Source organism: Neltuma alba, unplaced genomic scaffold (genome assembly GCF_004799145.2).
Source record: "Neltuma alba isolate B1F8T4 unplaced genomic scaffold, ASM479914v2 tig00012745_pilon, whole genome shotgun sequence".
NCBI classification, from domain to species: domain Eukaryota; kingdom Viridiplantae; phylum Streptophyta; class Magnoliopsida; order Fabales; family Fabaceae; genus Neltuma; species Neltuma alba.
Window position 1 is genome coordinate 168,330 of NW_021637161.1, and position 27,445 is coordinate 195,774.

At 36.9% G+C, this 27,445-nt stretch overlaps 4 protein-coding genes and 1 long non-coding RNA gene across 8 annotated transcripts; 1 reads left to right on the top strand and 4 right to left on the bottom strand.

Annotated features, from left to right (window-relative positions):
• Nucleotides 1-1,168: 1,168 nt before the first annotated feature.
• On the top strand, nt 1,169-11,592 carry LOC114730609 (uncharacterized). The gene is made up of 3 exons (XR_003738845.1): nt 1,169-1,689; nt 7,618-7,629; nt 11,581-11,592. It is a non-coding gene; the product is annotated as an uncharacterized LOC114730609 (long non-coding RNA).
• On the bottom strand, nt 1,407-5,092 carry LOC114730600 (FRIGIDA-like protein 4a). Its single transcript, XM_028917698.1, has 3 exons — nt 4,115-5,092; nt 2,755-2,930; nt 1,407-2,248 (listed from the first exon to the last, which is right to left on the bottom strand). The coding sequence occupies exons 1-3, from the start codon at nt 5,031-5,033 to the stop codon at nt 1,754-1,756; spliced, it is 1,590 nt and encodes a 529-aa protein (XP_028773531.1). The 5' UTR covers nt 5,034-5,092; the 3' UTR covers nt 1,407-1,753.
• LOC114730601 (cysteine synthase) lies at nt 8,725-12,746 on the bottom strand. The gene is made up of 10 exons (XM_028917699.1): nt 12,379-12,746; nt 12,165-12,274; nt 11,966-12,023; nt 11,447-11,710; nt 11,232-11,369; nt 11,051-11,102; nt 10,399-10,478; nt 9,786-9,845; nt 9,567-9,647; nt 8,725-9,029 (listed from the first exon to the last, which is right to left on the bottom strand). The coding sequence occupies exons 1-10, from the start codon at nt 12,418-12,420 to the stop codon at nt 8,937-8,939; spliced, it is 978 nt and encodes a 325-aa protein (XP_028773532.1). The 5' UTR covers nt 12,421-12,746; the 3' UTR covers nt 8,725-8,936.
• A 645-nt stretch (nt 12,747-13,391) lies between these two features.
• LOC114730606 (imidazoleglycerol-phosphate dehydratase, chloroplastic) lies at nt 13,392-18,011 on the bottom strand. Of its 4 annotated transcripts, XM_028917713.1 has the most exons (10): nt 17,807-17,827; nt 17,114-17,222; nt 16,817-16,967; nt 16,593-16,717; nt 16,172-16,276; nt 15,783-15,875; nt 14,864-14,938; nt 14,574-14,636; nt 14,152-14,261; nt 13,392-13,798 (listed from the first exon to the last, which is right to left on the bottom strand). In XM_028917713.1, the coding sequence occupies exons 3-10, from the start codon at nt 16,893-16,895 to the stop codon at nt 13,771-13,773; spliced, it is 678 nt and encodes a 225-aa protein (XP_028773546.1). In that variant the 5' UTR covers nt 16,896-16,967; nt 17,114-17,222; nt 17,807-17,827; the 3' UTR covers nt 13,392-13,770. The 4 variants fall into 4 exon arrangements, with proteins under 4 accessions (XP_028773546.1, XP_028773545.1, XP_028773543.1 ...); XM_028917712.1 differs by lacking the exon at nt 17,114-17,222 and having other exon boundaries at nt 16,817-17,068; nt 17,783-18,011; XM_028917710.1 differs by lacking the exon at nt 17,114-17,222 and having other exon boundaries at nt 16,817-17,068; nt 17,807-17,843.
• Nucleotides 18,012-21,873: 3,862 nt separating this feature from the next.
• On the bottom strand, nt 21,874-24,834 carry LOC114730599 (uncharacterized). Its single transcript, XM_028917697.1, has 2 exons — nt 24,684-24,834; nt 21,874-24,447 (listed from the first exon to the last, which is right to left on the bottom strand). Exon 2 carries the CDS (start codon nt 24,445-24,447, stop codon nt 22,699-22,701), a length of 1,749 nt encoding a protein of 582 aa, XP_028773530.1. The 5' UTR covers nt 24,684-24,834; the 3' UTR covers nt 21,874-22,698.
• Nucleotides 24,835-27,445: the final 2,611 nt, after the last annotated feature.

Sequence of the window (27,445 nt, forward strand, 5' to 3'; positions counted from 1 at the left end):
AGGCTTTCATGGTAACGTGAAAGTGAAGTGGAGGGAGAACCCAAATCTCATTATGAAGAACGATCTGCCAGCCTGAACAACTATGTGAGTGAAATAATGCATATCCACCGCATGTAGAATGAGGCCAATCGAATGAGCGCCAACTGAATGTTCTTTTCTTTTTTCTTTTTTTTCGATTAGAGCAAACTTGAAGCTTTAGATTTGAATAAACCACGTTTATGGGATGCACTATGGAAGCCAACTAACCGAGCGGTCCCCTGCGTCAAATGTGGCTGAATTGCCTTCTTCTTGGGTCTTCTCAACTTTAACATGAATCTTCACATTAATGCCATCAGCGATGGTAGGATCACTAAACAATAACGAAGCTTACTCTACAATCTTCTCCTTTACTTGGAGTGCACATCACGTAATGTACCAGCTAATGCTCTCTGAGCCAGAGTTGCCCCTACACCAGCACGAGTCTAGTTTCTTTGTCTCGGCAGAAGCTTAGGGCTGAAATTTCATATGCTTTTATGATGACAACCCACCGCGAGGGGCTGCAAGTGGGAATCCTCTGCTTCTTTAATTCAGGGAAAGCACGATCCGAATTCGTCAGGCTGAAGTATAACACCAGTTACGCTTCTCATCTAGGCTCATGAGTTCTGGAAGAGTTTCCATCACTATTTCATTATAATTCAAATGAGCTTTGGGCAGCTAGCTGTCCTTTCTTTACCCCATTCTCATTTTTCTTCTCATCGCCGGCTTTCTTTGAAGACTATTCTTTCGGTGGAAATTTTTATGGTTTTCTTTAAACTCAACGGATTTCAATATCTAACCGTTCAGAGGATGATTATGGTCACATAAGATAAAAGCCGCTTGAATCATCATAAGCTTAGACGGAATAAGCACTCCTCCCACCGAAGCGTGAAGGTATCCAAACAAGAGCTAACCGCCCTCGAGGGATGATGCGACCCAAAACGTCATTGTAAAAGGCAACTCAATTTTCTTTCTGGGTTACAAAAGGCAACTCAATTTTGGAACCGAATTGCGTCGAGTTAAATTTGACGTGGATCGGGGACGAGTTTCATTTTTTTTTTCCCTTTGAAAAAACAAAAAAACCCCTCTTTGCCAAGCTTTGCATAGCGATTAGAAAGGATTACACTAAATGCAACACACCACGAAATGCATTTAGCTGGCAATAATCTACCATTACAACCACAGCCTGTCCATGAATACTCTTTTCCCTCATCATCCTGGTCTGGTAGATCCATAAAGGAGCATATTAGAACCCCACAGGACCATATTGGATTTCCAATAAGTATGTGAACTAAAGACCAATCATGCACACCGGTGGAAAATCTAACAAAAACAAAGCATTCAACTTTTGACCAGATTATTCCTTCACATATTTTAAGCCAATGTCAACAGCACCCAAGAAACAGATTACCTTCCTTTCCTTTTCCCAGTTCGAGCTCAGAGTAAACATGGAAACACATAACAACAGCAAGTCTTTCTACAACTGATCAGAATATTGGTAACTGAGTTTCTGATGTTTCTTGGCCATCCTAGTTACTTTCCACAATCACCTAGTACTACGTGATCAACATTAGAAATACAGCCTCTCACCATGCAGAGCAAGAAGCAGGACAGTTGTTATGATTAACACACATAACTGCTACCGTTAAACGGTTAGTGATTACAAACAACATTGTGAAAGTAAATAAGATCAAAGTTTGTCATATCAGTGGTTACTATCTTCAAAGGGTTGTCATGTCTATCGGTAGTAAGCCTGCTGATAAGCTGGTGCCAAACCATTACCATAGCCACCGTATGCAGGATAATTCATGGGAGCAGCTGGGTATGATCCTGTGAGTGCTGGTGCAGCCTCAGGTGAATAGGCATAGGGATTTGCAGGGGGGCTTCTGTTGCCATACATGTGAGGTGGAGAAGGATATGGCGGAAGAGCAGCTGGGTATTGCCCGTGAGATGGAGACCTGACAAATGTTGGAGCAGCAGGGAATGAAGATACATATGCATTGGTCAAACGGCCAGCTTTGGCTGGAGGCATTGGACCTCCATTGCTGTTGCTTGCTCGTGTTCTTTTATTGGCAGGGACTGCTACTGGTTTCTTCTTCTCAATCTTGACCTTCTCTAATTGTTCAAGACGCTTCTTCAGATTTTCAGGAGGGAACTCACTCTCAAGTTTGTACTCTTCAATGCACTTGATGACAGCCCTGAGAGCAGACTGCTCTTTCCTGGCAGCTAGGTACTGGGAAGATTTTTACCACAATACATGTCAGTTAAAACAGTAAACCCACGTTTTAAAAGCCCAGAAGGCATAAAATGCACCAAATTGTTCCTGCTTTTTCCGTCAACTAATCAAAAAAGCTATACACATAGACGAGAAGAATCCTGTTGGCATCAGTTCTCTTAAGCATATCAACACTAAGGCACTCCCTCCTCTCCCCCACACACACATCAAACAGAAACAACAGTACCAAATGCACACTTTCTAAACTGCATACTTTACCCAAAAAGAAAACTTTCCACCGCCATCCTTTCGACTTCAAATTTCACTTGGTAAAAAGAACAGAAATCTTATCTATGCAGCGGGGCCAAACCTTAATAGTTTGATGTGAAGATAGGCAGGAAAAAGTGACATTGCTTTCATCATTTTGCACGGGTGAAAGTTTTGCTTTGGTGACATTGAACTAGTGAGTTACACAGAAACATTGATAAGATATATATTACTAATGTAAATAATGAGGAAATTACCGCAGCTCGGCCTGCATTATTAGGATCTTCCAGAATCGATGCTGCAGCCTTCTTTGCATCCTTCAGAAATGACTTCAGCAGTGGAACAGGGGGGAACTTGTCCACGAGACCTACTTCATATGTGAAGTGTACAGCATCAAGTTGCTGGCCCTTGCTGATTAACTCTCCAATCAAATCTGCATATGAGATAGATATTTGTTTTGAATATCGGACAGGATGAATTAGACCAATACGCATAAAACAGAGACAGAAAAGTAGTGAGTTCATATACAAGCATGCTTAGAGACATAATGACCATTTAATTTGTTCCCTTTGCCCAACTTGATAATTGATTCATCTCGTTAACAAAACCAAATTGGTTTACTATTTACAACGAGAATGCAGCTCCTACTGCTACAGCTCTGATGCTCCTTATGCAGGAAAAGTAAAGAGACTCTGCTCAGCTTCATCATTACCAGCAGGTTAAAAAATATATATTAAAAAAATCCAACAACTCACACGACAATAACAGGAACAGAAACACTCAATTTTAACGTGAAATTAGCAGCATTGCGGGATAGTAATGGAAAAGACTACAAAAGTAATTGAAACCCTAAGCAGGCACTAGTGCCACCTCCTTATATGATTCGAAGTCTCCAAACAATATCACATGTGAACCACAGAGATCATCAGTCACATTATCTCAAACTTGTATATACACGGTGAATGATTCACAACATTAAGGACAAATTCCCTTTCCCTAAACCTTTCCTGTCACGGAAGAACAGGCCTCTCCATCAAAGGCAATAATCAGACATCTTTAAATCGCTTAAAAAATGGTCAGCAGTATCTGAAAAGCATGGCTAAACCGCAAGTTAATGACTTCAATTGGCAAATGAATGCTCACAGTCAATCATTCTCTAATTTGGTCCAATATGCTAGAACTAAAGAACCTGATTCAACAAGCATGCAAGAAATGCATCCAGGCATGAGCTCAGCAATTTAAGCTGAAAATGTTTTTTCTCTTAACCTAGAAGATGACGAGAAAAGAAGCCAGAGTAACATCTCGGCCCCAAAAAGTCCCACAAAAAACCAGTTGCTCTCATCTTAAACCCATCACTGAAGAGTATTAGGTCACTGAAATCTGGGTTACCTTTTCATCCTTTTCTCGTAACTCTGGATAATTTTCCAGTAATTATTCGCTTTACACTTGAAGCCTTACTATAGTTCACAAATCAAATCAGAATGGAAGTTCTTGCGACTACGAATAAGATAAAATGTGACCAAATATATAGCGAATCATAAGAAAAGGTAGAAACATACAAGTAGTATGGACACAGCACAGGAAATTGTTGCCGTTTAGAAAAAGAAACAAGCATACCGGGCATTTCGTCACCAAGACCAAGGGAAACAGCAAGTTTGGGCATCTGTTTCCTCCATGCGGAACCAATCACCAGCTTCCTATACAAATCCAAGTCCTCCTTCTTGACGATACCAAAAGTCACCAAATGCTGTAAGAATGTATGAACATCAGGTGTTTTCACATTCTCGATTCCACCACGTTCTTCCAAGCTCGCCTTCCAAGTCTCAGCAATCTCTTTAGCTCGCTCCTTCACGGTCGGCGTCACCAAAAGCCTGGATTTCCCAATCACAGGGTCGACCATCACAGGGATAAGTGACTCCAACACCAGCACACAAGCCCAACCCAAATCGTTATTGTTGTTCTTCTCGGTCTTGTCGCCCCTCTTGTCCACCGGGAACACCACCGATATCGCCTCCAAGACGAACTTTGGCGGATCGATACACTCAGCCAGAGCCAAAGGCATCTGAGACCTCAAAGCGTCCAACTCTTTCTTCTTACCAACGACGAAACCCCAAAAACCCGAGGCATCCATTCTGAGACAGAAGGATTTCAAATTGAGCAACAAGCCGTCGCCATTATCAACCTCTCCGTTTTCATCATCATCACCGCCTCGAGAGTCCTCTTTCTGGAGCACCAGCAGAGCAGCTTCCTTGTTCTTCTCGACATTCCCCAGGGCGATCTCCACACTGCCGTCGATGGTGACCTCGCGCTTCTCTAGCTGGTGAAGTGACTCCTCGGTCTGGTGGTCAAGAGACTGAATCTTGGTCATGAGTGCCTGAGATTTCTTGAGAAGGTCTTGCTCGAGAGAGAAGAAGTGGTCGGAGAGCTCCTTCCAGAGGAGAGTACAGCTGGTCATGAGAGAGGTCTGCCTCTGGAACTCGTCGAAGCTGGGCTGAGCCAGCTCGGTCAACTCGCCGGGATCGGGGATGGACCCCATACTGGGTGAACCACACACCTCAGTAGTCGGGAGGGAGAGGAGGAAAAAGAAACCCTAAGAATGGAGAAAGAAAGAAGATGAAAGACGAAAGAGGAGGAGAGATGAAAGCTAAATGTGGGGAGGGGTGGAGGAAGGAGAACAGGGAGAGATGACGTGGAAGGGGGAAGCAGAGGACACGTGGGATAGAGGTGCTAAAATGCACCGGGAGAGCTAGGGCATAGGGCAGTAGGGTGGGGTTAGGCATGGGGAAGGAGAGAGTAAAGTAGGGAGTTGGTGGCGCAGGATAAGGGGGGAATGTTTGGAGGGGGGGTTAACAGTGGGAGGGAGGGAACTACTTTCCCGGAAATCGAAGTTAGATCAAGAAAAAAAACAAAGGCAGAGAGAGGGAAAGAGGATGGTGGGACACAGGGAGTGACCACCACATGGGAGACGTCAGACATGGTAAAGAATTTGCCGGCTACCCGCGTTACAGGTGTCTCTTAATTTTAACCAAAAAATCACGTTACTGCTCCAATTTGTATATGTCCGTCCGTACGGGTATGCGAATGCTCTCTTCTTGTTTTCGTCAAAAACAGCCCTGCATCAATAATAAGCTGATTTTGTTAAAATAATAATAATAATAATAATAATAATAATAATAATAAGCTGATGTTTTAAAATGTTTAATTACTTGTTAAGTGAAAAGTAAGTAACTTTAATATACTTTTAAGAACATTTTAAGCGAAAATTTATTAATCGTTCCTAAAATTACATAAAATGTCTTAGAGGGTGTTTAGATAATCCCAAAATCAATTTTGAAAAGCACTTTTCTGTAAATAGAGACAAACTCCTCTACATATTTACTTTGTATATTATAAGAGCATTTTTAAAACTATGATTTTGTTTCTATTCAAATATCCCTTTAAATATTTTATAAAAAATGCTTTTTAACACCAAGAGCTTAAAATAACATAAAACATGTATTCGTATCTTTTCTTTTGTGTAATTTAGTTTCTTATATATTATTCTTTTTAATATAAGAGTTGGTTTAATTTTTAATTTAATTATAAATATAAGACTTCAATCCACTTTGTCTTTAATATTTATTTATTTTTTCTCAAGTAATCTCTATATAGATGCATATGTTGGTGAGATATTATCAATTTGTAATTCAAACACAAAGAACATTTTAGAAAATGTAGTATTTATCTATTATAAATAATTAATTTATTTAATTTTTTAAATTAATTAACTAAATCTTAGGGGAAATTGCAAAAAAAGACCTTGGAATTGCAAAAACGCAGATAGGGACCCTTGACAACTTCACTTTGGGTTTTGACAACTTCAGGGCATATTATTCTTGTCAAAACCCAAAGTGAAGTTGTCAAGGGTCCCTATCTGCGTTTTTGCAATTCCAAAGTCTTTTTTTTGCAATTTTCCCTAAATCTTATATTAAAAATAGGAGGTAGTACTATATAACTGCGTTTGCGTACAAAAATGATGTATTGCACCGGGCAAAGTAATCATGTTTAAAGGATTTCATGGCTTCACCTTTCTTTAAAAACCATTCCTTAATTATTTCAAATGGTTTTTTCCTAATTTTCCCAAAATAAAAAAGGACGATACGTCAGTACTCCACAATATGTCTTTTAATATTATATATATAATTTTAATTTTAAAATCTTAAAATTAACCATTATCTCATGTACAATGCCAAAAGAAAGTTGTAAATAAACCAAGAAAAACCACCAAAAAGGGATAAGGACAATAGATTGAGGAAGGGGCAAGCGAGGTGAGCGGAAAGATGTTTGCATGCGCACTCCTTCAAAAATTAAAATAAAAGTACTCCCTATTCTTCCTCTATTTATAAATCTTAAATTTATGAAAAAATTCAATTTATTTAAATTTATCTCAATATTTAATCTATCTTTATAGTTTTATTTTTAATAACTTATTCTCTTTTTTTTTTATCACACACCTCTCATTATATTTTCATATGCCTTTTTTCACATTTTTCTCATTTATTGCAAAATATATTTTAAAATAAAAATATATTCTCCTAGTCCTATTTATAAGTTATGTTCAATATAGTTTACATAGACCAAGAAAAGCCTTAAACTTTATTGACTTTTATTTAAAATTCAACAACTTCTCAATTTTATCCATATTTAATATATATTATACTTTATATAAACAAATTCAACATAATAATAAATAAACGGTAAAATTATACATTCATACAAAAAAAATTTCTCAATACCCTATGAATAGGATAAAAAATATTTTTTTATTTTTCTCTATAAATAAGATCAAAGAAATTCATTATATATAAATTAATTGTTTAAAACTAACAGTAATAAACAGCGGAAGCCGGAAGGAGTCGGCAAAGAGAGGGTACAAAAGCTGACGGTATTCAGGGCATTGAGTGACATCAAAAATGGTCTCCGCTGCTGTGCCGTCTGCTCCTGTTACCTGTACATTCCTCCTCCCCTAAGTCAGTCACCTGTATCATCACGCTGCATCATTATGAACATACGTCCATCCATATGATTCCTCATAATTACCTTTAACAATTTTTTTATTCCACAGAAATTTAATAAATAAGTCATATTATTTAGTATGAATTAGAGGGAAAAGAAAATTTAATGCAAATAAATATTAACAAAACAAAAAAGCACAACTTAAATGAACTTAGCAAACATGAAAGAATGGGACAATTTTTTTCTCAACATAAAAATGATTACGTGGAAAACTGTGGCCAACCTGTTGTCTAAAATTCCCTCCTAAGCAAAGGACTTTCAGATTTTTTTTTTTAAATTTCAAAAGATAAAATTGAAGAAAGGGGTAGACGGGTGGGTAGGCGTGAATGGCAATAAATTGCAAGGAGTTTGACATGAAGGGATTTTAATGTTTAACGAAGGATAAATTAATAAGGTGAGTGCGCTCCAGGGTGGCGTGCAGGTGACGGTGGTGGAAAGCAAGTCCCTTATCGGCTTATCCTATCTACCCAACTCACTATTCATGTTTGGAAAAATCCATGAAGACAAAAAAATTTTGTCCACACTATAAATACACATTTATATAATTCTAGTTAAATCGTAAAGAATGCGCAGCACACCGAAACAGGGTAACCTTTTCCTTTTTTCTGCGAAGATTATCTTACTTACGCATACACTGGACATTATTAAATAGCGTTTCAAAAATTCACCGAATGTTTTTTTGTCTCTTCCAACGTTGTCAAGTCAACTTGGATTTGATTGGGGGGTAAATGCGGGATTAATGAGTGAGCAGCGGGACTAAATGAAAAATTGAGGGCTCGCATGGACAAATGACTTGATTGATTCTATCTTTTGTTGGACGTTGAGGAATACTACCATTTCTTCTAATTAGTTGTTAATTATACTACCCCTAATTTTAATGTATGAAATAAAATTAGAACAATGAGAAGGGAGGCGCTGGAGCATCATACACCACGCTTGGGATGTGTTTTTTGAAGCAATGGAAAATCATCAATGCAAGTTTTTCTTCCGGTGCGTTTCCATCGTTCATTCTCCTGGACTTTAGGTAATTTTGGATCAAAGTGTTGATTGTCATCTAACAGAAAAGTAAGCTTCACATTGATTTGATGATGTATAATTAATATTCAAGAAATACATTATTTTCTCTTGTTGCTTTTATTTTCTTTTATTTTTGGCCACATTTATCGCGTCGCTTTTAGAAGAAAAGAACGTCACAACTAACATTATTTAAGCAGACTTCAACCGCCAAAGAAAATCAAGATATGACACAGCATAAGTTTTGGGGCCTTTGGCTATAGTTTTTCTACCAATTTTTATTTCAGAGTCACGACTATACCGAGAAAGTCCCTAGCCTTGCACCAGGATCAGAGCCTATGTAACTTCAAAGCCTTCAAATCCGAACGTCTTATGGCTCAAAAGTCATGCTTTCAGCCTCCTGCCTGACTGACTCAAACAACACAGAGGACAGGTATCTTTCACCAAAGCTTGGAAAAACCGCCTGCATCCATGTCAAACCACACCATAAGTGCCAAAAGGGGTGTGTGTGTATGTGATTTATAGGAAGTCGTATGATTCATAAACGATCAATTCTACCCCGAGCACAAGCAACAAAACTCGTGAAATAGTTGGTCCACTTTAGAACCATCCATACAGAAGTTTTGGATGTACTTAAAACAGAGATTCATGTATAAGCCACCCTACCCACACAATAGGACAAACAACATCATAGTGTTTATTCAGCGCGCGCGCACATACATATCAAAGGTATCACAATCAATAACTTGGAAGCACGCAATTGTCCTATTTGCTAGTTCTTCTCTAGAAAAACTGGAACACCATTAATTCATCTGTTAATCATTTTCAGCGAAGCAGTCCAACGTGAGCTTGTAATTCCACTCTTCAAAACCAGTGATTTCTCATGCTAATGTGGTCAAAGAGATCAAAAGTTCTGGTTGCCAATATGCATTATCTAAGAAAATATACGAGCAGCTACGTAACTCTCAAATCTCGTCATCAGAACTTTCAGCCAACTTACCACAATAAGCTTTCCAGCATTTTCTGGTCTTTTTGCTATCTTAATGGCAGCAGCAGCTGCAGCTCCGGATGATATTCCCACCTACAACAATACACAACGAGGTTCAGTAGGAGCAGATAATTAAGGAGAAAAGGAGACCAGGAAAAGAGGTTCTATAAAATAGCCCTTGAAGAAAGCTTCAAGCTCACTACCGGCAGGTTCTAGAGGTTCAGAACTTACAAATAGGCCTTCTTTAAGCGCAAGAAACTTTGCAGTATCAATAGCTTCATCACTTGATATCTGCCAAATCACATGACATATGTCTAGTTTAACAAATCACATACTGCTCTGACAGTCCGCAACAAAAATTCAGCAATAGGATGATCTTTATATTACTTCAACCTCAATCTTCTTTTTTCTTTTAAACTAAATCACTTATAAGTTTTAATTTAGAATTGAATCAAATATGAAATTCAGTAATAAGTAATAACAGATTAGAAGAAATGTCATAGATTAGCATTACAATTTTATTCTATATCCCATCATAATTTGTTACAATAAGATTTGTGGAACTGATGCCAGGCCTGACTTCAGAGCCATCCAACTAGGTACTGAACCAGAGAAGGGAAAAAAATATTCCATTAGAATCTGATTTAATGGGTGCTCCAACGGGAAAAGCTTAAATAGTACAACAATAATCTTAGCTTAAGTCAACATAGCCTCAATAATTCCAGAATGATAAAACAAAAAGTCACCAGTATCAAATCCATCTTTATAAATTGAAGGTGTATTAAGTTTGATTACATGAACTCTTAAGCAACGTAATCATAGGTCGGAAGTTGTAATGACTTACTTGAACAACTTCATCCAGAAGACTGACTTCCAGCACCCCAGGTACAAAACCAGCACCAATCCCTTGAATCTTGTGCGGACCTAGGCATTCCCATCGCAAGTTTCACATTGGCAGCAGTTAAAGATGCAAGTTCATCTACTCTCAAATTTAATATTCTATTAGAAGAAAACAGCTAGTAGAATAGAAATTATCAGAGAGGATAACAAACAAAAACGCCAAATAGGAACCATCTTATTGTCTAACAGGATAACTTTTAAGTTGGATGAAGAACAGAATAGTCCAAGAGTCATTGTGGTCAACTGACCATGCATTGGTTTAAATAAAAATTGAAAAGAATAAATTCGATCATAGTTATTTTATCAGGAAAACGGACTGATAACCTCACTAAGAAATATATCTAAGTAAGACAAAAAGAAACTCACTCGTTCCTGAAGGTTAGGATCGGGGATGGGGTTCCACTGAAAAGTGATTCAAGGGAAGTCACTTTTAAAAAGCTAGTACACTCTTATCTTATCCCATGGAATACAAATATTTCAACCAAATTCAAAAACAACATGCATTGAAAATTATTCTGGCTTGTTGTATGTGATAGAACATTAAAGAGACAACTATCAACAAAGGAACATAGGAGCATAACAAGGTTATAACTCACCAGGCTTTCCTCCGGAGAGCACAGGACTTTCAACAGGTTCAACACCATACAACTACATAAAAACGAAGGAAAACAATCAGAACACAAATGCGCATAGTTGCAGCAGTGACAAGTTATCCTCCATTTTCTAAGAAATGGATGTGCAGATATTCTGCTAAGCACACCAAACAAATAAGCCAACCTTAATGTTGGGATTTTGTTCTTTAAGAAATTTCCCAGCACCTGTTACTGTACCACCAGTACCTATCCCTGATACAAGTGCATCAATTTTCCCTCCAGTGCCTTTCCATATCTCCGGGCCAGTGGTTTCATAATGTATCTGAGATTATATAAAATATTTTAAACAGTGTTTATCAAGCATCCATCACAACCGTTATGGAACAAATGCCTAGTTACCTTGGGATTGGCAGGGTTTTCAAACTGTTGAAGCATGTAGGCATCAGGGGTCTTAGCCAATATTTCTTCAGCTTTCTGAACTGCACCTTTCATTCCCTTTGCAGGGTCTGTCAATACTAACTCAGCCCCAAAAGCTTTCAGAATGATTCTTCTTTCAAGACTCATTGAGGAAGGCATTGTAATAATAAGCCTGTAACCTTTTGCTGCTGCCATGAAGGCTAATCCAATGCCAGTATTACCACTTGTTGGCTCAATGAGGACACTCTTCAGCAAAATAAAAACCACACATCCACAAAAAGGAGTAATTGTCAACTCAAGTGATACGCCAAAAAGACTATCAAAAATTGAGCTCACAACTAGATACTTCCTAGCATATGACACATCAGTTGAAACTCGCAGAGTAACACGAGATACACAAAGTGACAGCATTTTGTTCCCAACCGATACTATTTCAAGGCACACACTTTTAACATATTTTTGAAGCACAAATAGGAGGGTTCTTTATCAGGGTATACCAACCTTTCCGGGTGTGATAAGACCTTTTTCCTCTGCATCAGCTATCATACTATAACCGATCCTGTATGTCATATAGATACAATAGAGCCGAGTATTCTGTCAATCACAGGAACTTATATCTATTCATAACATTAAAACAATAATGGTACAAGAAACATGAAACTACGAGATGATATCGGTATAAAAAAATTGAAACCACTACCTGTCTTTAACACTAGAGCATGGCTCCATCAATTCTAATTTGGCAGCAATCCGGCCCGCACAACCATCCGCAATTTTATTAAGATATACTAATGGGGTTTTTCCAATCAACTGAAAAGGGGGAAAAAAACATAGGAAAAAGTACAACACACTGTAAATAAGCGTGAAAGCCCGCGACAGAGAGATCAGAGACCATCAAAAGTACGCAAACTCACTTCTGTAACATCTTTGGCAATTCCAGAACATTCCACTGCCATGATGATAGCTTACTGCGAAGTCTGCACCGTGCAAGCAAAGAAAAGATAGTAGCACCAATTCACCTTCTTAATCCACGAAGGTCCCAGTAATATAAACTTACAAATGGAATCTGAAATTTTTCTATTTTGTAAATATGGAAAGTCTAAAGCGTCTATCGTCTTCGGAAATGCGGAAATTAATAGGACATGAAAATGCAAATCTCTTCAACAAAATTCCAACCTAGCTCAGCTAACAAGTGCTGAATCCCCAAGCCCCCGACGAGGCACCGCTGCGAGACCCCCTTTCTAGAGAACTAAACAGCTAAGATTATCCCATACTCCATTTCCCTTTTCTTTTTTTGCCAACATCCCATGCTCCATTTCATTTTATTGTTATTGGCCAAAAAAAAATTTGCTTTTATTGTAAAAATGCGTTACTACTGTCTACTCTTCACCAAAAAAAAAAAAAGCGTTACTACTGTTCATCAAACAAAATGTGTGCCTATTTATCGGTTATTTTAAATTTTTTCGGCAATATTAATTACCGTTTTTTCAATTATATTTTAATTCTAATTTTTTTTGCCATAATATATTTTAATTTTTAATTGGACAACTAATATTAAAAACTAAAAATATAATTGAAAACAAATTATTTAGACGAGGGTTTGTTTATTGGCAAATTGCAATTGAAAACAACATAGATGTGACTTGAGACATAATTCTTTTTACCCCCTAAGCGTATTCGCATGTATTAACATTATCATATGAATATTTTTATTATTAATAATACCAATTTAACTAAATCATATCTTGTCACATCAAAGGAATAGCTGCTTGCGTGCGTTTGAAGTTTTTTTCTATTTGTTAATTGTTAATAGTATATGATTTGGTTCTATTTTGTAACAAACGAAAGGAGACAACGAGGGTATAAGAATAAATTCATTCATTAAATTCCTAAATTCAGACTCCCTCCCAAAAAAAATCAAAATAAATAATAGTAAATAAATAAACACATAAATGAAACTGAACTAGAATAATTTTGTTCTCAGTATAAACCCTTCGGCAACAGGCCAATGTTGTTCACAAAGCACTCAACTCATACCAGCAAAGATTGTTTCTCCTAAACAAGTCAACAAATGACAAAATGACAGGTCAGGTCCTAGCGATTACTAATACTTCAAAAGTATGAACAACTAAACAACACTGTGCTAGAATACTACTGCTACTATAAATCATTCCCCTTCCAGCACTTAAGTTACATAGTTCACGAACTCCGGCAACGGTAACTATTTCCGCAAAGCGAGTAATGTGGTGAACCATCAATATTGGCAGCTCATTCCAATCATCCCTATTCCCCAGAGATGTCAACTGTCAAGTACGAGACAGAACCCCTTTTGAACTGCATATACAAAACGATGATCAGTCCAGAAAATTTGTTACATGGGTTGTTGAGTCTCATTATCTTCACCAACGAAGAACAAACAGGAATTGCGTTGTTCATCTCTCGATGAATTGGGATAAGTGACTTGAAATATGAGTAAATTAGTTGCTTCGTTCTTTTTAACAAAGCTATCATCAGAAAATACATAGAGAATCAAACAACTGATCTTACGGCAGAGAGATCATCCTGACATCGGTGAATCAGGATAAACATTAAACCGGTTTTAACAGTAGCTTAGCGGCAGGTCAACATAATCCAGTACTTTTCGTCTTAGTGAAAAATAAAGAAAATCATTTTCACAGATACCAGACCTTGGCACAGTCCCACGTCGACGGGGGTCATACTCCGTTGCTTGGCGGAGAGCCCTGGCAAAAGCTTTGAAGGTGGCCTCAATGATATGATGGGAGTTTTTTCCAGCAAGCTGTGTTAAAGATTAAACAAATAAAAAATCATTTATTCACTTAATAGATTTTAAAAGTGAAATAAAGACCACCTTAAGTTTATTGTCCGACAGAATATGCATACCTCTGGGCATAGTGATTACATAACAGAGAAGTTAAGTTGCATTGTCGATGCATCTAAAATATATAAAGTGAAATCTCTATTTTGCAACCCAATATGCTTGCAAAGACGCCCAGCAGAATATTCACAGCCTCGAGTTTCTATGTTCATAGCACCGCACAAAAATGCTAATGATGGGCTATACAATATGATGAAAATTAAAACTCTTTACCTGCCGAATGTGAAGCGTCATCCCAGAAGTATTCACTAAGGACTGGAAAAAATGCTCCACCAACTACAAACAAGGATGTCCCAAGAATGCATTAGGACATGAAAGATTAAAACACAAAGCAAAAGAACTAAGTAAGAGGGCATTGACCGCCAAACAATTTTACAGTTAGCTCACATGTCCAGCTAAAGTGTTGTAATCCGCTATAAATTTGAAGCTCTGGTTTTGTGGTTGAGTGAAACAAGGACTAGAAAAGATGAAACTAAGAAATGAAGAAAAGAGTTATGCACAACCTGAGTGTCATATGTTCCAACCCTCTGAGTGGGTATGTCCAAATTATAACTAAGATGAGGGCGACCAGATAGATCCTGAAAAAGATAGGAGCAAATTGCTTTAGTGAACCATAAATTAACTTATAAGGGGAGAATATATCATAAATGTGGTTAGATTGGCCATCAAAACTTTTTGGCTGAATAAAATGGACTTGCACACTGAACGAACAAGATGAGTAAAGACTCAGAACAACAGCTTACGGAACTCCTATCGTCTAACAACATCGGAACGTTGAGAGCCACTGGAACTTCTTGATAAGCATTGTTGAACATATTTAACATAAATGTTAAAGTTTTGCATATCTTACCAAAATTATGACATTAACGTTTTCATAGTCTATTTATCACATTGGAGTAGGAGTACTCTGTTTCTCACACAAGGCCTCTTCCACCTACAGGAGGAAGACGTGGTAATGTCAGGCTTCGAGGAGATCTGGAAGTTATGAATAGTTAAAGGTATGTTATGACGAATCAAGTTCCCCACTTTCTAACTGCAGTACGCTTTCCCCACTTTCTAACTGCTATCCACTTTCTGGCTGGTATCAATATTTTATCTTTCTTGGTTATTTCCACTCTGTTATCATTGTCTCTCAGGGTTGTTGTCTTGACTATAAATAGAGAAGTAGGAGTTATCTTACAGACATCCGGGAATGAATTATCTTTGTATTAGGAGTTTGGTCCATATGTAATTAGTTGCAGTGTTATATGGATAATATTTTAGATTCTCTTCCCTGCCCTCTCTAAAAGGTGTTTCTGTCTGATATTACTTCGTCATAATCTCGTCCTACCCTCAACCAGCTTCACACTTTGACCACACATATACGTTAGTCAAACTTAAACCTTTAACTAATCATAAAAATACCGTATGCAACAAACTTACCAGGGAAACATGTATTAGTGCTTCATCAAGTGGAGCAGAGAAGTCACCAAACCGGTTTATACCTTTCCTATCACCAAGAGCCTGAAGTAAGGCCTGAAGACAAAAGTAACTCAAACTTATTAATTTTAATAGTATATGAATGCAGATTTAAATAGTCCAAGCTAATGCACAAATGCCCCCCATTTAAAGATTGAAATATGCAATGTAATCATTAGAACTGCCACCATCGCTTAGATGCCATGTGCATAGAAAGGATGAAATCAAATGTACAAATACACTTGTAAATCAGTCTCGTAAGATCTTGAACATTGGATAGCGAATAAATTTAGTTTCAAAAAGATGCATACTACAGAAGCCAGCATATTAAATCACGTAGCTATTGGTAGTACCGTTCCAATGGCAAGAGCCACATCTTCATTCGTATGATGATCATCAATATGAGTATCACCAGTTGCCCTCACATGCACATCAAACAGCCCATGTGAAGCAAGTTGCTGAACAATCAGAAGAAAGTTTATGTCACCGGGGAAAAAAAAAAAAAAAAAGGAAGTTTAGTTTCCAAACTGTTAAATACACCCTCCTGCCAATTTTCATAACTCGATGGCCATTAAATTCATTTCTCAATTATGATTTTGACATTTCTAAATCCATGATCAGGTTCTGACAATTAAGATTTTTTCCATTAGGTGTATTTTTCTCTATAAATCTCTAGTACGCATCCAAAATCAATCAAGCTTTCAACCCCACATTGCAGACCTTGAAAAGAAACAAAACAAAGTATAAAACTAGAAAGGAGTTAATATTACTGACATCCAGCATGTGATCAAGGAAGGGAATTCCAGTAGTACTGTCAGCAACCCCAGAACCATCCAGGTTTATTTTGACTGATACATTAGTTTCCTTCGTGACCCTTTTTACCTCTCCAATTCTCGCTCCTGAAGATGACCGGACAAATATACAAAAATCATCTGCGCGTTCCAAAATGTTGAGCAACTGTTTTATAGTCATAGAGAAAAACGTAGTTTGGAACAGACCTGAATTAGTTGAAGTTGTCATAGGTGAACTGTTGTGTTCCGCTAAAGCAGAAGAGGAGATAGTTCTGAGAGGATCCATTCGGATGAGATGGCGGTGATTCACTGAATAGATGGAGCGGTGGAAACGTGCGGAAGTGGGAGGAAGAGTTCTCTGGAAAATCCAAACTCTATATTTAGGAAGCAGAGATGAAGGGCATTTCAGAAGACTAGGAGTTGCAGATAGCTCCATTCAGTTGGTGAATCAAAAGCAATCTAGCAAAAAATAAAGCAATGAGAGGAGTTGGACAAGAATGAAGCCTTGTTATCTTAAGTTGTTAATAGCTTCATGCACTTCTGCCTTTGAATACAGCTTCATTATAGCAAAATCTTCAGAGCAGCCTCATTACAACATATTTTTCCACTTTTGCTGTTGATCAAAGAAATTGGCAGGTATCATCACGGAATGCATATATAAAATAGGTGCAACATTTTACTACGATTTCAATCTTTCCCTCTTCGACAGAAGAGAAGAGACAAAGAAAATAACAAACAAATGAAACTTTGGTGAAGATATAGAACCCAATCAAAAGGAGGAATCATCCTAATGGAAAATCCAGAAGGAAAAACTAAGTTTATCTGGTTGGGAAGAGGTCAACGCAAAAATAAGTGATAATAGACAAGGGGAATATTTGTTCTGGCGGGAGCAGCAGGTCTACATTTTTTTCCCAATGAATTATTGGTCCAATCAAATAACGAAGTAGAAGTGAGGAACAATAGAAGTCTTTATGCAAGATATAGTAAAAAGGGTAGAACTTCAAACATTTCAAGATGTTCATGGAATCAAAAGGACAACCGCGAATGGAAGTTCATAAATTTGAAGACGACGTAGCAATACATGCATAGGCGGTTAAAATCCAATTTCAATCCAAAGAAGCAGAAAACAGCTTTCACTCATTTGTAACAAGACAACAAGAAGCACGTCAATACATGGCGGCAGCAAATCTTTCTTACACAGGAAAGCCTCGTTGAAGAAGAAAATATGCCCTCGCCGGCCTGTATCCTTCTTCTTCTCCTTCTCTCGGGATCAGAAATTTTATTCCTCTTTTGGCTCTTCCAGTAAACTGAGAGACGGTGGCTCTCACTTGGGAGAAGCCGGGGAACGACGAAGGCAGCGGCACAGAATACAGGAAAAAAAATTTTCCTTTTTTTAGGTAAAAACAATTTATCTTTTATTTTTAACATAATTTTTAGTCTTTCAAATTACTCTTATTTTAATTTTAATTTTTTACATTAGATTTTAATCCGTTAATTTTTTTTATTTAAACTATTAATTTTTATAATTTAATAAAAATTTGAACTACTTTGTTTTTTAAAGAAATCAAAACCTACTTTCAAAACTTTAGGAATAATCCTACTTTATATGTTGCTTTTCTAAGGAAAAGCAAAACTATTCAAAAATAAAAGCAAAACAAATTTCGAAAAGTAAAATGAAATGTAATTTTAGGCAGGGGAGTACCAAGTCCGATTTCTTCTCATCTATATTTATATATTTATTTTGTGTGTCTTGAAATCATTTTTATTTGATTTTCTTCCGAACCCAAAAATCGGTTGAGTGCATTGAGCATGAAATATTTATTTTCAGGTCCTGTCTGCGAATGCGAGCACCATAGGCATCTCTGTAGACTCCCTCCTTCCCTTCCCCAACTCGCGGTCGAACTACCCCTCATCCAGTCGCTTTGCAATGGTGGCTGGCCAAAATTATTGTGAGCGCCACAATCATCGTCGTCGAAACCTTTCAAGAAAGCCTGTGGAAACCGGAAGTACCCACACCAGCCACTATGGGAGGCGTCGACCTTCTGCACCATTGAAAACGGTTGATTTTGCGCCTCCTGGAAGATTTTGTTCACGTGTTGAGAGGAGGAGTGGGATGAGGAGGAAGAACGACGATGTACCTGGCTTAGGGGAGGAGGAGAGAGGCGTCACAGGGGAAGAGGGAGTGATGCACATTTATCCAACAATGAGGGCGTACATGGGCAAGGCAGTACAGGACTGCTCGATGCCCTGAGCGAATTGAATTTTACAACCCGCTGTCGGGTCCTGCCTGTAAAAACTCTGACTAGTTTGAACTGGATAGGGACAAGTTTTGCTGTCCAAATAATGATGATATGCTGATATTACGTAAAAAAAAACTTTTTGCCTATGTTTAAAAATTACATTTCATAATTTTATATTTTTACACGTTAAATTTACTGATAAATAATTCAAAACAAATCTTAGTAAATGCTTCTTCTATTTTTTATTATAAGAGACGAATAACCGAATTACGTTAATAAAAAAAATTAAAATTAATTAAGAACAATAATGTATAAAAAGTATAATGTTTTTTTTCAAAAATACCCTCATTAATAAAGAGAGAGCATGAGAGAGAACAATGGTAAATTATTAAAAGAAAGAGAAGTGGGAAGGAGAGAGAGTGTGAGTTGGAGATAATAAATATGGGTAAAATAGGAAATCAACACAAAAAAATAGAGACAACTTTTAAGTGTCTCTTATATATAGGAACATACCATAAGTATCAAATGTCTCTTATAATAAGGAACGAAGGGAGTATCTAAATAAATAATATTCATAATCCATTTAGAATAAAACAACTCTTAACATTGTAATTAAAGTCTTGAAATTCAAACAGTTTGCTTCAATCTCCAGAAAGTTGAGAAAAGAATAACACATCTAAAAAAATTAAAGAGGGGTTGAAGCACATTGAGATATTGTATTGAGGGTGGGAGATGGCAATGTAATGAAAGTTTGATTATCTATTCAAGTGGCAAAAATTAAATGTTACCTAAAGGATTGCAAAAAGATATTAAAACTGAAGTAATGGGCTAATAGGAATAATATAGACCATATAAAAATAGAGTGAAAATAATTGTAAAAAGAAAAATAAAAAATCTTATAATCTTATAATAATTTAATATAACCACTTTTAATATGCAAACACTTATTACATAATACAATACAGTTAGTAGTCCATACAACTAAAAGATTTCTTTTCATCATATGACTTGTTCATGAAAAATTAAAACAAAATAACTAAATATAAATTAAATAAAAATAAAACATGTAATTCAAATAATTAAACACCAATTTTCTTTCCCTGCTCCTACTCCAATCTTGTTTTCTATCATGTATAAATATTCAAAATTATTGAGTTATACAAATATGTAATATATGAACTCCATTCTTTAACAGAGAAAGTTGTTAATGGCATATAGGGAAAAACTAACTTATAAATAGCCAACATTACAATAAGATATACCCAATAAAGCTCACAAAGAACAAATTAAAAGCAAGATAGCATTGCTTCTTTAGAAGAATTAGATCTTCTAAAATGAAAAATTAACAGACATATGACAATAATAAATTAATAGGAGGGAGATAACTTTTTTTGGATAAAAAAATGTAATATATTAATATTATTTCATAAATTATAATATATATATATATATATATAATCCAAGTAAGGCCAAATGGACAGGGTAGCATGTCTTGCCCGATACCCAGCCCTACCTGTAAAATGCCTAGCCCAAAGATGTCCATTCTTTTTCGTGCTCCTTTTTTCGGATTGAATTGGGCAATTTTTTCAGGTTCAGTAGGCATTTGGGCTTCATGCATCCCCCTACTTACTGGTTAGGAGAAAGTGATTTTAACTTCTGATTTTTTTTAAAAAAAAAAACTCGTCAATAGAATTTTTAATCGTGTATTTATAATTTTTTATTAGGTTTTTGTAATTTCATCTAATTTTTCACTATACTTCCGTAAAATCAGGTGAAATAATAAGGGAGAATTAGAACAAAAGACCTGTAGAGAAAAATATTTAGTAAAAAAATCATAAAAATTAGAATTATTTTAAAGGACTAAATGTTAAAATATATATTTTAAATACCAAATTACCCATGTCCCCTTCTTTATTATTTCTTTGATTCTCTTGACAATTCTTCTGCTCTTGTTTTCATTCGATGGTTTATGCATTTGAAGAAAATTAATAGGACATTCAGAATCATTTCAAAAGATAACATTCAGACCCATTTGTCACTCGTAATCCAAAGTCTATCATCACAGACTTTGCTTTCAAATTATCCATTGCCTATTGATTTCTAAAACTCATATACATTAGTCAATGTCTACAAAACACGCGAAGATCCTGAGGTCGTACTGTAAAATTAATTACAAATATATACATGACTTGCAATTGTAGAAACAGAAGAAAAAACTAATTCTTATTGCTTATTTCTTAGCGGGCCGAAACAATATTAATGGGGTAAAACAAACAAACTTGCTCCAAAGATATCAAAAAGCAATCACTAATAGATGATAAAAGTTCGTCACAAAATGCATAGAAGCCTTTATCATCATGGGTGAGTTCCCAAGGGTTTTCTAATTTTGTGTGGAATGGGGTAGAGGCCAACCAAGGGGGGGGGGGGGGGGAAAACTCACTAACTATCACATAATTGAAATGTAATAAGAGAAAACATAGAAGGATTAGTGGTAATAAAAAAAAAAAAGAAGGATTATTTAAGGACAATTTAGTCTTTCTAAAATTATATTTTAATATATGGTCCTGTAAAACAATTCTAATTTTTATAATCTTTTTTACCAAATATTTTTCTCTACAGATCCTTTATTCTAATTCTCCCAAATAATAATCATCTGAGACTTTAATTAAGGACTAAAATTAGGTAAAATTACAAGAATTTGATCATAAGGGGGAAAAAAACAATGAAACCTAATTAAAAATTAGGTGAGATCATATGAAATAATTTTCCCACAAAAAAAAAAATGCAGGGCCATTATAATTTGGTTGCATTTTACTTAACTAGCAGCAAGTGAACGCCGAAAGCACAGAAGAAAACTAAGAATATGGGAAATGCAAACTAACGTATAGTGTTTTTAGGGGGAAAAAACAGTTTACATTTTAAACTGCTCATATTACAGCAAAATTAGAACCCAAGTGCTAAGGAGGGCTTGCTTCAACCTGACTTTTGCCGGTGATTAGAATTTCAACCCACAGCTAAGAAAAATTAAATTCCCGCACTATTTTACCTTGATGGGAATAAAATAGATAAAAAGAAGCCAAGCAAAATGCAAAGCAGCCACCAACATATATGAGAACTGAGTCGAAAGTACTAAAATCTAGCATATGATCAAGGAGGGGTAAACCAGTTCTAATATCAGCAACCAAAACCATCCTGGTTTGTTTTGACCCGTACATTGGTTTCCTCGACTATTACCTCTCCAGTTCCTAGTCATGAAGATGACCCAACGAGCATTCAAATTTCTTGATAAATTACAAAAAAGAAAATCAGTGATAGAAATCCTCGAAGAAGGAAAAAGAGCATGGGGCAGGTATGAATCAGCTGGTGAGGTTGCCGTAGGCGAACCGGAGAGTTCCACCCAGCCACAAGATGAGATAGTTCTGAAGGATCCACTTGGATGAGATTGCGATGATTTAACAAGGAGGAGGAGGTATGGACGGGTGGAAACATGAAGGTGTGCTTGTGGGAGTGAGATATCTATTTATCCCATGTACCCATCTGGCATTGTAGAAGAGACATTCCAGAATCTTAATATATGTATTGAAATGACTGGTGCAATTTGCTTCCAGCACAAATCTGTCTTTCAAACAGTGAGGATTATACTATAGCAGCCACAAGTGAGAATTATAATACAGCAGCCACAATGAGTCCACCTCTTGTCATCCATCCCTCCAGCATTACTTGCTTTTACTTATGACGCTACAGTTTTTGGCTTAATTACACAGCCTAGAACCAAGAAAGCGCTGTCAGTTTTTCTGTATATAGAACAAAGCCAGGTTCTGAATCGAGTCCCCTGGTCAAAACAGCAAACTAAGAGAGTACGTCTTCCATGCTTTCTACTTCTCCTTTCCAAGGCAGATGGGGATCACATCCAGAGTGTTGTTTTTCTGAGCCCTCATTTGATTGATGGTTGGGACTATGAGATTTAGAGCTAGCACCAGAAATAGCATTTTCAGTCATCCTATTTTTCACTGACTTAGTCCCCTGCTTTACAGTGGAGTTTAATTTCTCTTCATTGCCATCACATTCAAAACTATGAATAGGATGCTTGTTGCCAGCAGATCTCTTAGTATGAGGTTCCCTTTCACTATCACTCTCACTACAATGTCTCTGCTTCTTCAGTTCTTTCTCCATCTTCTTCCGAGTTTTCCTTGTCAATTGACTGAGCACCTCATCTGAAAAAAGAGCAAAGGGAGATCCATCTCCATTGGGCTTGATCTCCTTACCAACATCAGCCAATTGCTTTTGAAGCGCATCATAGGCCTTGATGATAGACCAATAGGCTGTTCCCCCTGGATTAATATAAACAGCATCTAAATAGTCTCTATTCCTCCGAGGCCGGTAGTCTATTGTCCAGCCCGCACTTAGCAGCATCTCCCTTATTTTTTCTCGTAGTCTCTGCTTCTCCGTGCCACTACCACCCCTGGCTTTTCCTTCTTTTGTTCTTGTGGTTGGGACCTTTTCATGCAAAGAAGTCTGTTCATCCTCAGAACTTGCCCTCTTCATAGACTTGCGAGCTTCAGTATTTTTTTGTCCCAGGTTTGATGATGTGTCACTGTTCTCTGAATCCAATGCGCCACCTTTACTGTCCTTACTTGACAATGATTTTCTTGGTGTTATCTTCTTTTTATCCTGCCTAAGAACTAAGCCTGGTTTCCCAGTTGGTGCTGTTTCCAAGTTCAATGAAGAATGGATCAGATCTTTCCTCTTAGCAGCAGCGCCCTCGCTCCTCAAACTCTGTCGACTTTCGACATGCTTGCAGTGATCATAGTGGTCTAATGGCCCACCCATCTCCTTCTTACCGACCCTCACCTTTAAAACACCATTTTTCCCCTGAATCCTAATGAATTCATCTCCATTGCCACCAAACTTCTCTCTCAGCAAGGGTATCGGAAGTTGAGGTCCATCCCTATCCATCTTAAACCTGCTATGATCTAAATCACTTCCCATATGCAAGCCACTAGCCCTGTCATAATGAGGGTTATTTCTTTTGCCAAGAATGGGTCTGCTTGACCCGGGATCAAATTCCTTTTCAATGCTACTTCTACCTGCATGCATTGATCCCATGTGCCTTCCTCCACCAAAACCAACTCCGTGATCCTCGAAATGCCTTCGTGTCTTTTCCACATGAATACCATCATATTCATCAGAATCATATGCATCCAATTTATTCCGTTTTATTTCCCTTTCCTCAAAACCATTCTTATTGAGCAGGAGGTCCTTGCTAAACCTAGCTAGTGACACTCTATCCCTCTTTCTCCCAAATTCACTCCCTGCAACCATACCCTGGTGGTAGGCAGTCAAACCATTGCGGGCGAAAACAGTCTCAGGACCCATTCTTCTGCTTGGAGGCATCAATGATTCATCGCTTGATCCTGAATCACTCGAGGCTACACTATGTCTCCTGGCCACTTTTTTATCATACAGCTTCTGAGAGCTTGAAGAACCAATCCCACCAGGCAACGCATCTCCTTTCTTTCTAACAATTAAACAACCCGAGGAGTTCCTGCTCTTGACCACAACCTCAGCTGGGCCAGCTGATCCCACCCCAGGTCCCATCTACATGAAACAGCCAAACCAAAAACCCTCTTAAATTTTCGAAACCACAGTTTTCATCCCCATAAAAATCGACAGATAAAGAGAAACGAACACGATCCGACTCAGAAATCCTAAATAAGGCGACATTACCAGACTAATTTGGCTTCTCTCCACCCCAATCGGCAGAAAGCCTTTTCCTTGGCAAGAATTCCCACAGAAGAGCGAAATGGCAAAGCAAGGATTTTTAAGAATCTTACCTCGTCTGAAAATTCGCCGATTCACACTGCAGTGAATTATCTCTTCGAGAAGGCTGATCAGAGATGCAAATCCCCAGCGAACGGAACTTGATCGGAGAGCCATGCGATGCGAGCCATATGGGACGAGAGAGAAGTTTTGAGAATTGAGACTATCGGTGGTCGGACTATGCTGGGTCCTCTGTATGAAAATGCAAATAAACAAATAGCGGCCCATTGTTCTTCTCTCTCTAATTCCAAAATTAACCCAAAACGTTGTAAGTTCGTAGATGCAATGAACTGGCAGTGACGCTTGCCCGCATCCAGCAAAAATTATGATGATTTCCGAATTTATCAATAATTCCGTAAATATTAATATTTAGAACATAAAATATTACATGACGATGTTTCTTATGTCGTTCGGGTTCTCTTTTGATCCCTAATATAAGACCAATTTAATTAATTTAATTAGATTAAAGAAACTAGATAAGTTAGTTAATTATAAGAAATGTGACACGCTTTTCTTAAAACACCATAATCATCTTTCTTAATACCCCTCCCTCTTCTACTTGATTATAATTGAGGAAGTATCCATAGAGTAATTTAGAAAAAATTGATAAATATGATAAATGGGTCTTATATTTATGATTAAAACCAACTTAACAATTGGATCCTATATTAGAGACAGAAAGAGTATTATTTTTTATATCTTATTGTATGTAAGAGGAATCAGTATTTTAATAGCTACATGAGAGAAACAACTAAAAATGAAATGCAGTCAAACAATACAGTAAATTGTATAAATTAATAGAAGTGCGCCTCTCTATCCTATTCACAAGAAATGTTTATGTTCAGATAAAACATCATACTCCCTTACAATTAGGACCAAGCACAGTATCTTTTTTAAAAAAATAAATAAGTTATACTTTTCTTAATATAACAAAATTAAATTGTCAATATAAGCCTCATCGAACCAGCAATAGACCATAAGGTCTCTTTTGTTAAAATTTTTATACTACTAAACAGACGCACACAAATTTTTTAATACCAAATTGAAGTCTGAAACTTTATTTAAGCATGGTCAGTAGTGTCATCACCAAAACAATTTGCTGTTAACACGCAATAAGGTCATTAACTATGATGATGTTCTGTCAAATATCATGCGTGAGGCGTGATTTTCAAACTTGCCGCCTACAACGATGACCACGTTATCCGCTCACAACTTGAAGCCCGACTAGGCTAACATGCATATTGTCACAAGCAGCAAGTTTTCTTCCTCGTTAGAATCTCTGCACGCGTGTAATTTTAAGATACTGTTTGGTAGGGGGAATAAAAAGAGAGAAAGGGAAGAAAATTTTAATAAATTCTATTTAAAAAAAATTAAAAAATGGGGTTTTGAAATTTTAATAAAGATATGAAATAATATAAAATAATAATAATAATTAATTAAAAGTTTTTAATCCCACTTTTTCAATTTTTTAAATTGAGTTTATTAAACTTTTATTTCCTTGCCTCTTCTCATTTTCCCTCATACCAAATAGACCCTAAAAGCTTTATTATTATTCCCAAGTGTGTTATTGAGTTGATAAAAAATATGCACAGCTTTGATTTCTTCATAAATTACTATAACATCATTATATTCCCAAATTAACTTCAATGAAAACTACTTCTACTGTGAACCTTGTAATCTCAAGGTGAACCAGTTAGATATGTGATCATTTTCTGGAGATGATTCATAAACATGCACCACTGAATTTCACAAAATGACTTGCTAATATTAACGATTCAAGTCAAATCACTAGAAAGTTCATTATGTTAAGAAGCCAAAGGGAATGAAATGTTGATTTGGTAATATCTATACAGTGCTTGTGATGCATATATGGATACGACAGGAAGTTTTGTTTTCAGGAAATACCAATTGGAACTTCCACTGACGCAGAATCAAGATAGCATCGTTTGGAGAGATTGCAGCCACAGTGAAAAGAACTCAATGCTGTTTATTGTGAGCGGAGAAATGCGTCATGAAACTTGAGTTCTGTGAGCGAAGATGAGAGATCATAAACAAATCCCACCATGGTGAGATATCGCAAGAGACCGTCGCCTAGATATTACATCAAACGGTATTCTTCAATTGGAACTTTCATGGGTTTTAGTGGCTTCCAATGTAAACCAGACACGCTCTTAATAGCGACTGCTAAAATAATCGTCCTTCTCATCATCATTCTTGACAGTAGATATAGCCGTGCAGCAAGAACTAGAGGATAGAGGCTGGTAACCTGGGCCAACTCGGGACGAGTTCCACTCATACGATAACAGTGTTAGTTTTCAGCCAACATGAGCCTGCCAACTGGCCACATTTTTTTATTTGATATAAGTTTTTTTTTATTTTTTAAGTATAATTGTAGTATTAATAAAGTTCAAAAAATAAAGGGTGGGGGGGGGTTTTTAGGTGCCAACCTGAGGTTAGGGTTGGGTCTTTGTGTCCAACACATATCACCGATTCTACTTCTGGCGACACTCCTAAACTATATTTAATTTTTTGGCCCGTGGACACTCTTAATGGAATAATAATACTAACGAAAATAATAAAGGAATAAGCATATGAAAGAGCTTGAATAATCATAATCAACGACACTACTTCAAATTTTATTACTCTTTTCCCATTCACGTGAGACGGTGAGAGTTCCCCAATTTTATTGTTGCTTCATATTTATGCTAAAAGAAAAGTGAGCATGTAGTTTGGTTAAGCAGACGAAAACAGAGAGGGAGATAAAAGGGCAACAGGG

Excerpts from the sequence above, each read along its gene's own strand:
- LOC114730600 (XM_028917698.1), bottom strand. The coding sequence starts at position 5,033 with ATGGGGTCCATCCCCGATCCCGGCGAGTTGACCGAGCTGGCTCAGCCC. Across the intron at positions 2,931-4,114 it reads TCTTGGTGACGAAATGCCCG|ATTTGATTGGAGAGTTAATC; the intron begins GTATGCTTGTTT and ends TCTCATATGCAG. Across the intron at positions 2,249-2,754 it reads ATAATGCAGGCCGAGCTGCG|TACCTAGCTGCCAGGAAAGA; the intron begins GTAATTTCCTCA and ends AAATCTTCCCAG.
- LOC114730601 (XM_028917699.1), bottom strand. The coding sequence starts at position 12,420 with ATGGCAGTGGAATGTTCTGGAATTGCCAAAGATGTTACAGAA. Across the intron at positions 12,275-12,378 it reads TTGCCAAAGATGTTACAGAA|TTGATTGGAAAAACCCCATT; the intron begins GTGAGTTTGCGT and ends CCCCCTTTTCAG. Across the intron at positions 9,030-9,566 it reads ATGCTGGAAAGCTTATTGTG|GCGGTTTTTCCAAGCTTTGG; the intron begins GTAAGTTGGCTG and ends ACATGGATGCAG.
- LOC114730606 (XM_028917712.1), bottom strand. The coding sequence starts at position 17,045 with ATGGAGCTATCTGCAACTCCTAGTCTTCTGAAATGCCCTTCATCTCTG. Across the intron at positions 15,876-16,171 it reads TGGCTCTTGCCATTGGAACG|GCCTTACTTCAGGCTCTTGG; the intron begins GTACTACCAATA and ends TTTTGTCTTCAG. Across the intron at positions 14,939-15,782 it reads CACTAATACATGTTTCCCTG|GATCTATCTGGTCGCCCTCA; the intron begins GTAAGTTTGTTG and ends TATCTTTTTCAG.
- LOC114730599 (XM_028917697.1), bottom strand. The coding sequence starts at position 24,447 with ATGGGACCTGGGGTGGGATCAGCTGGCCCAGCTGAGGTTGTGGTCAAG.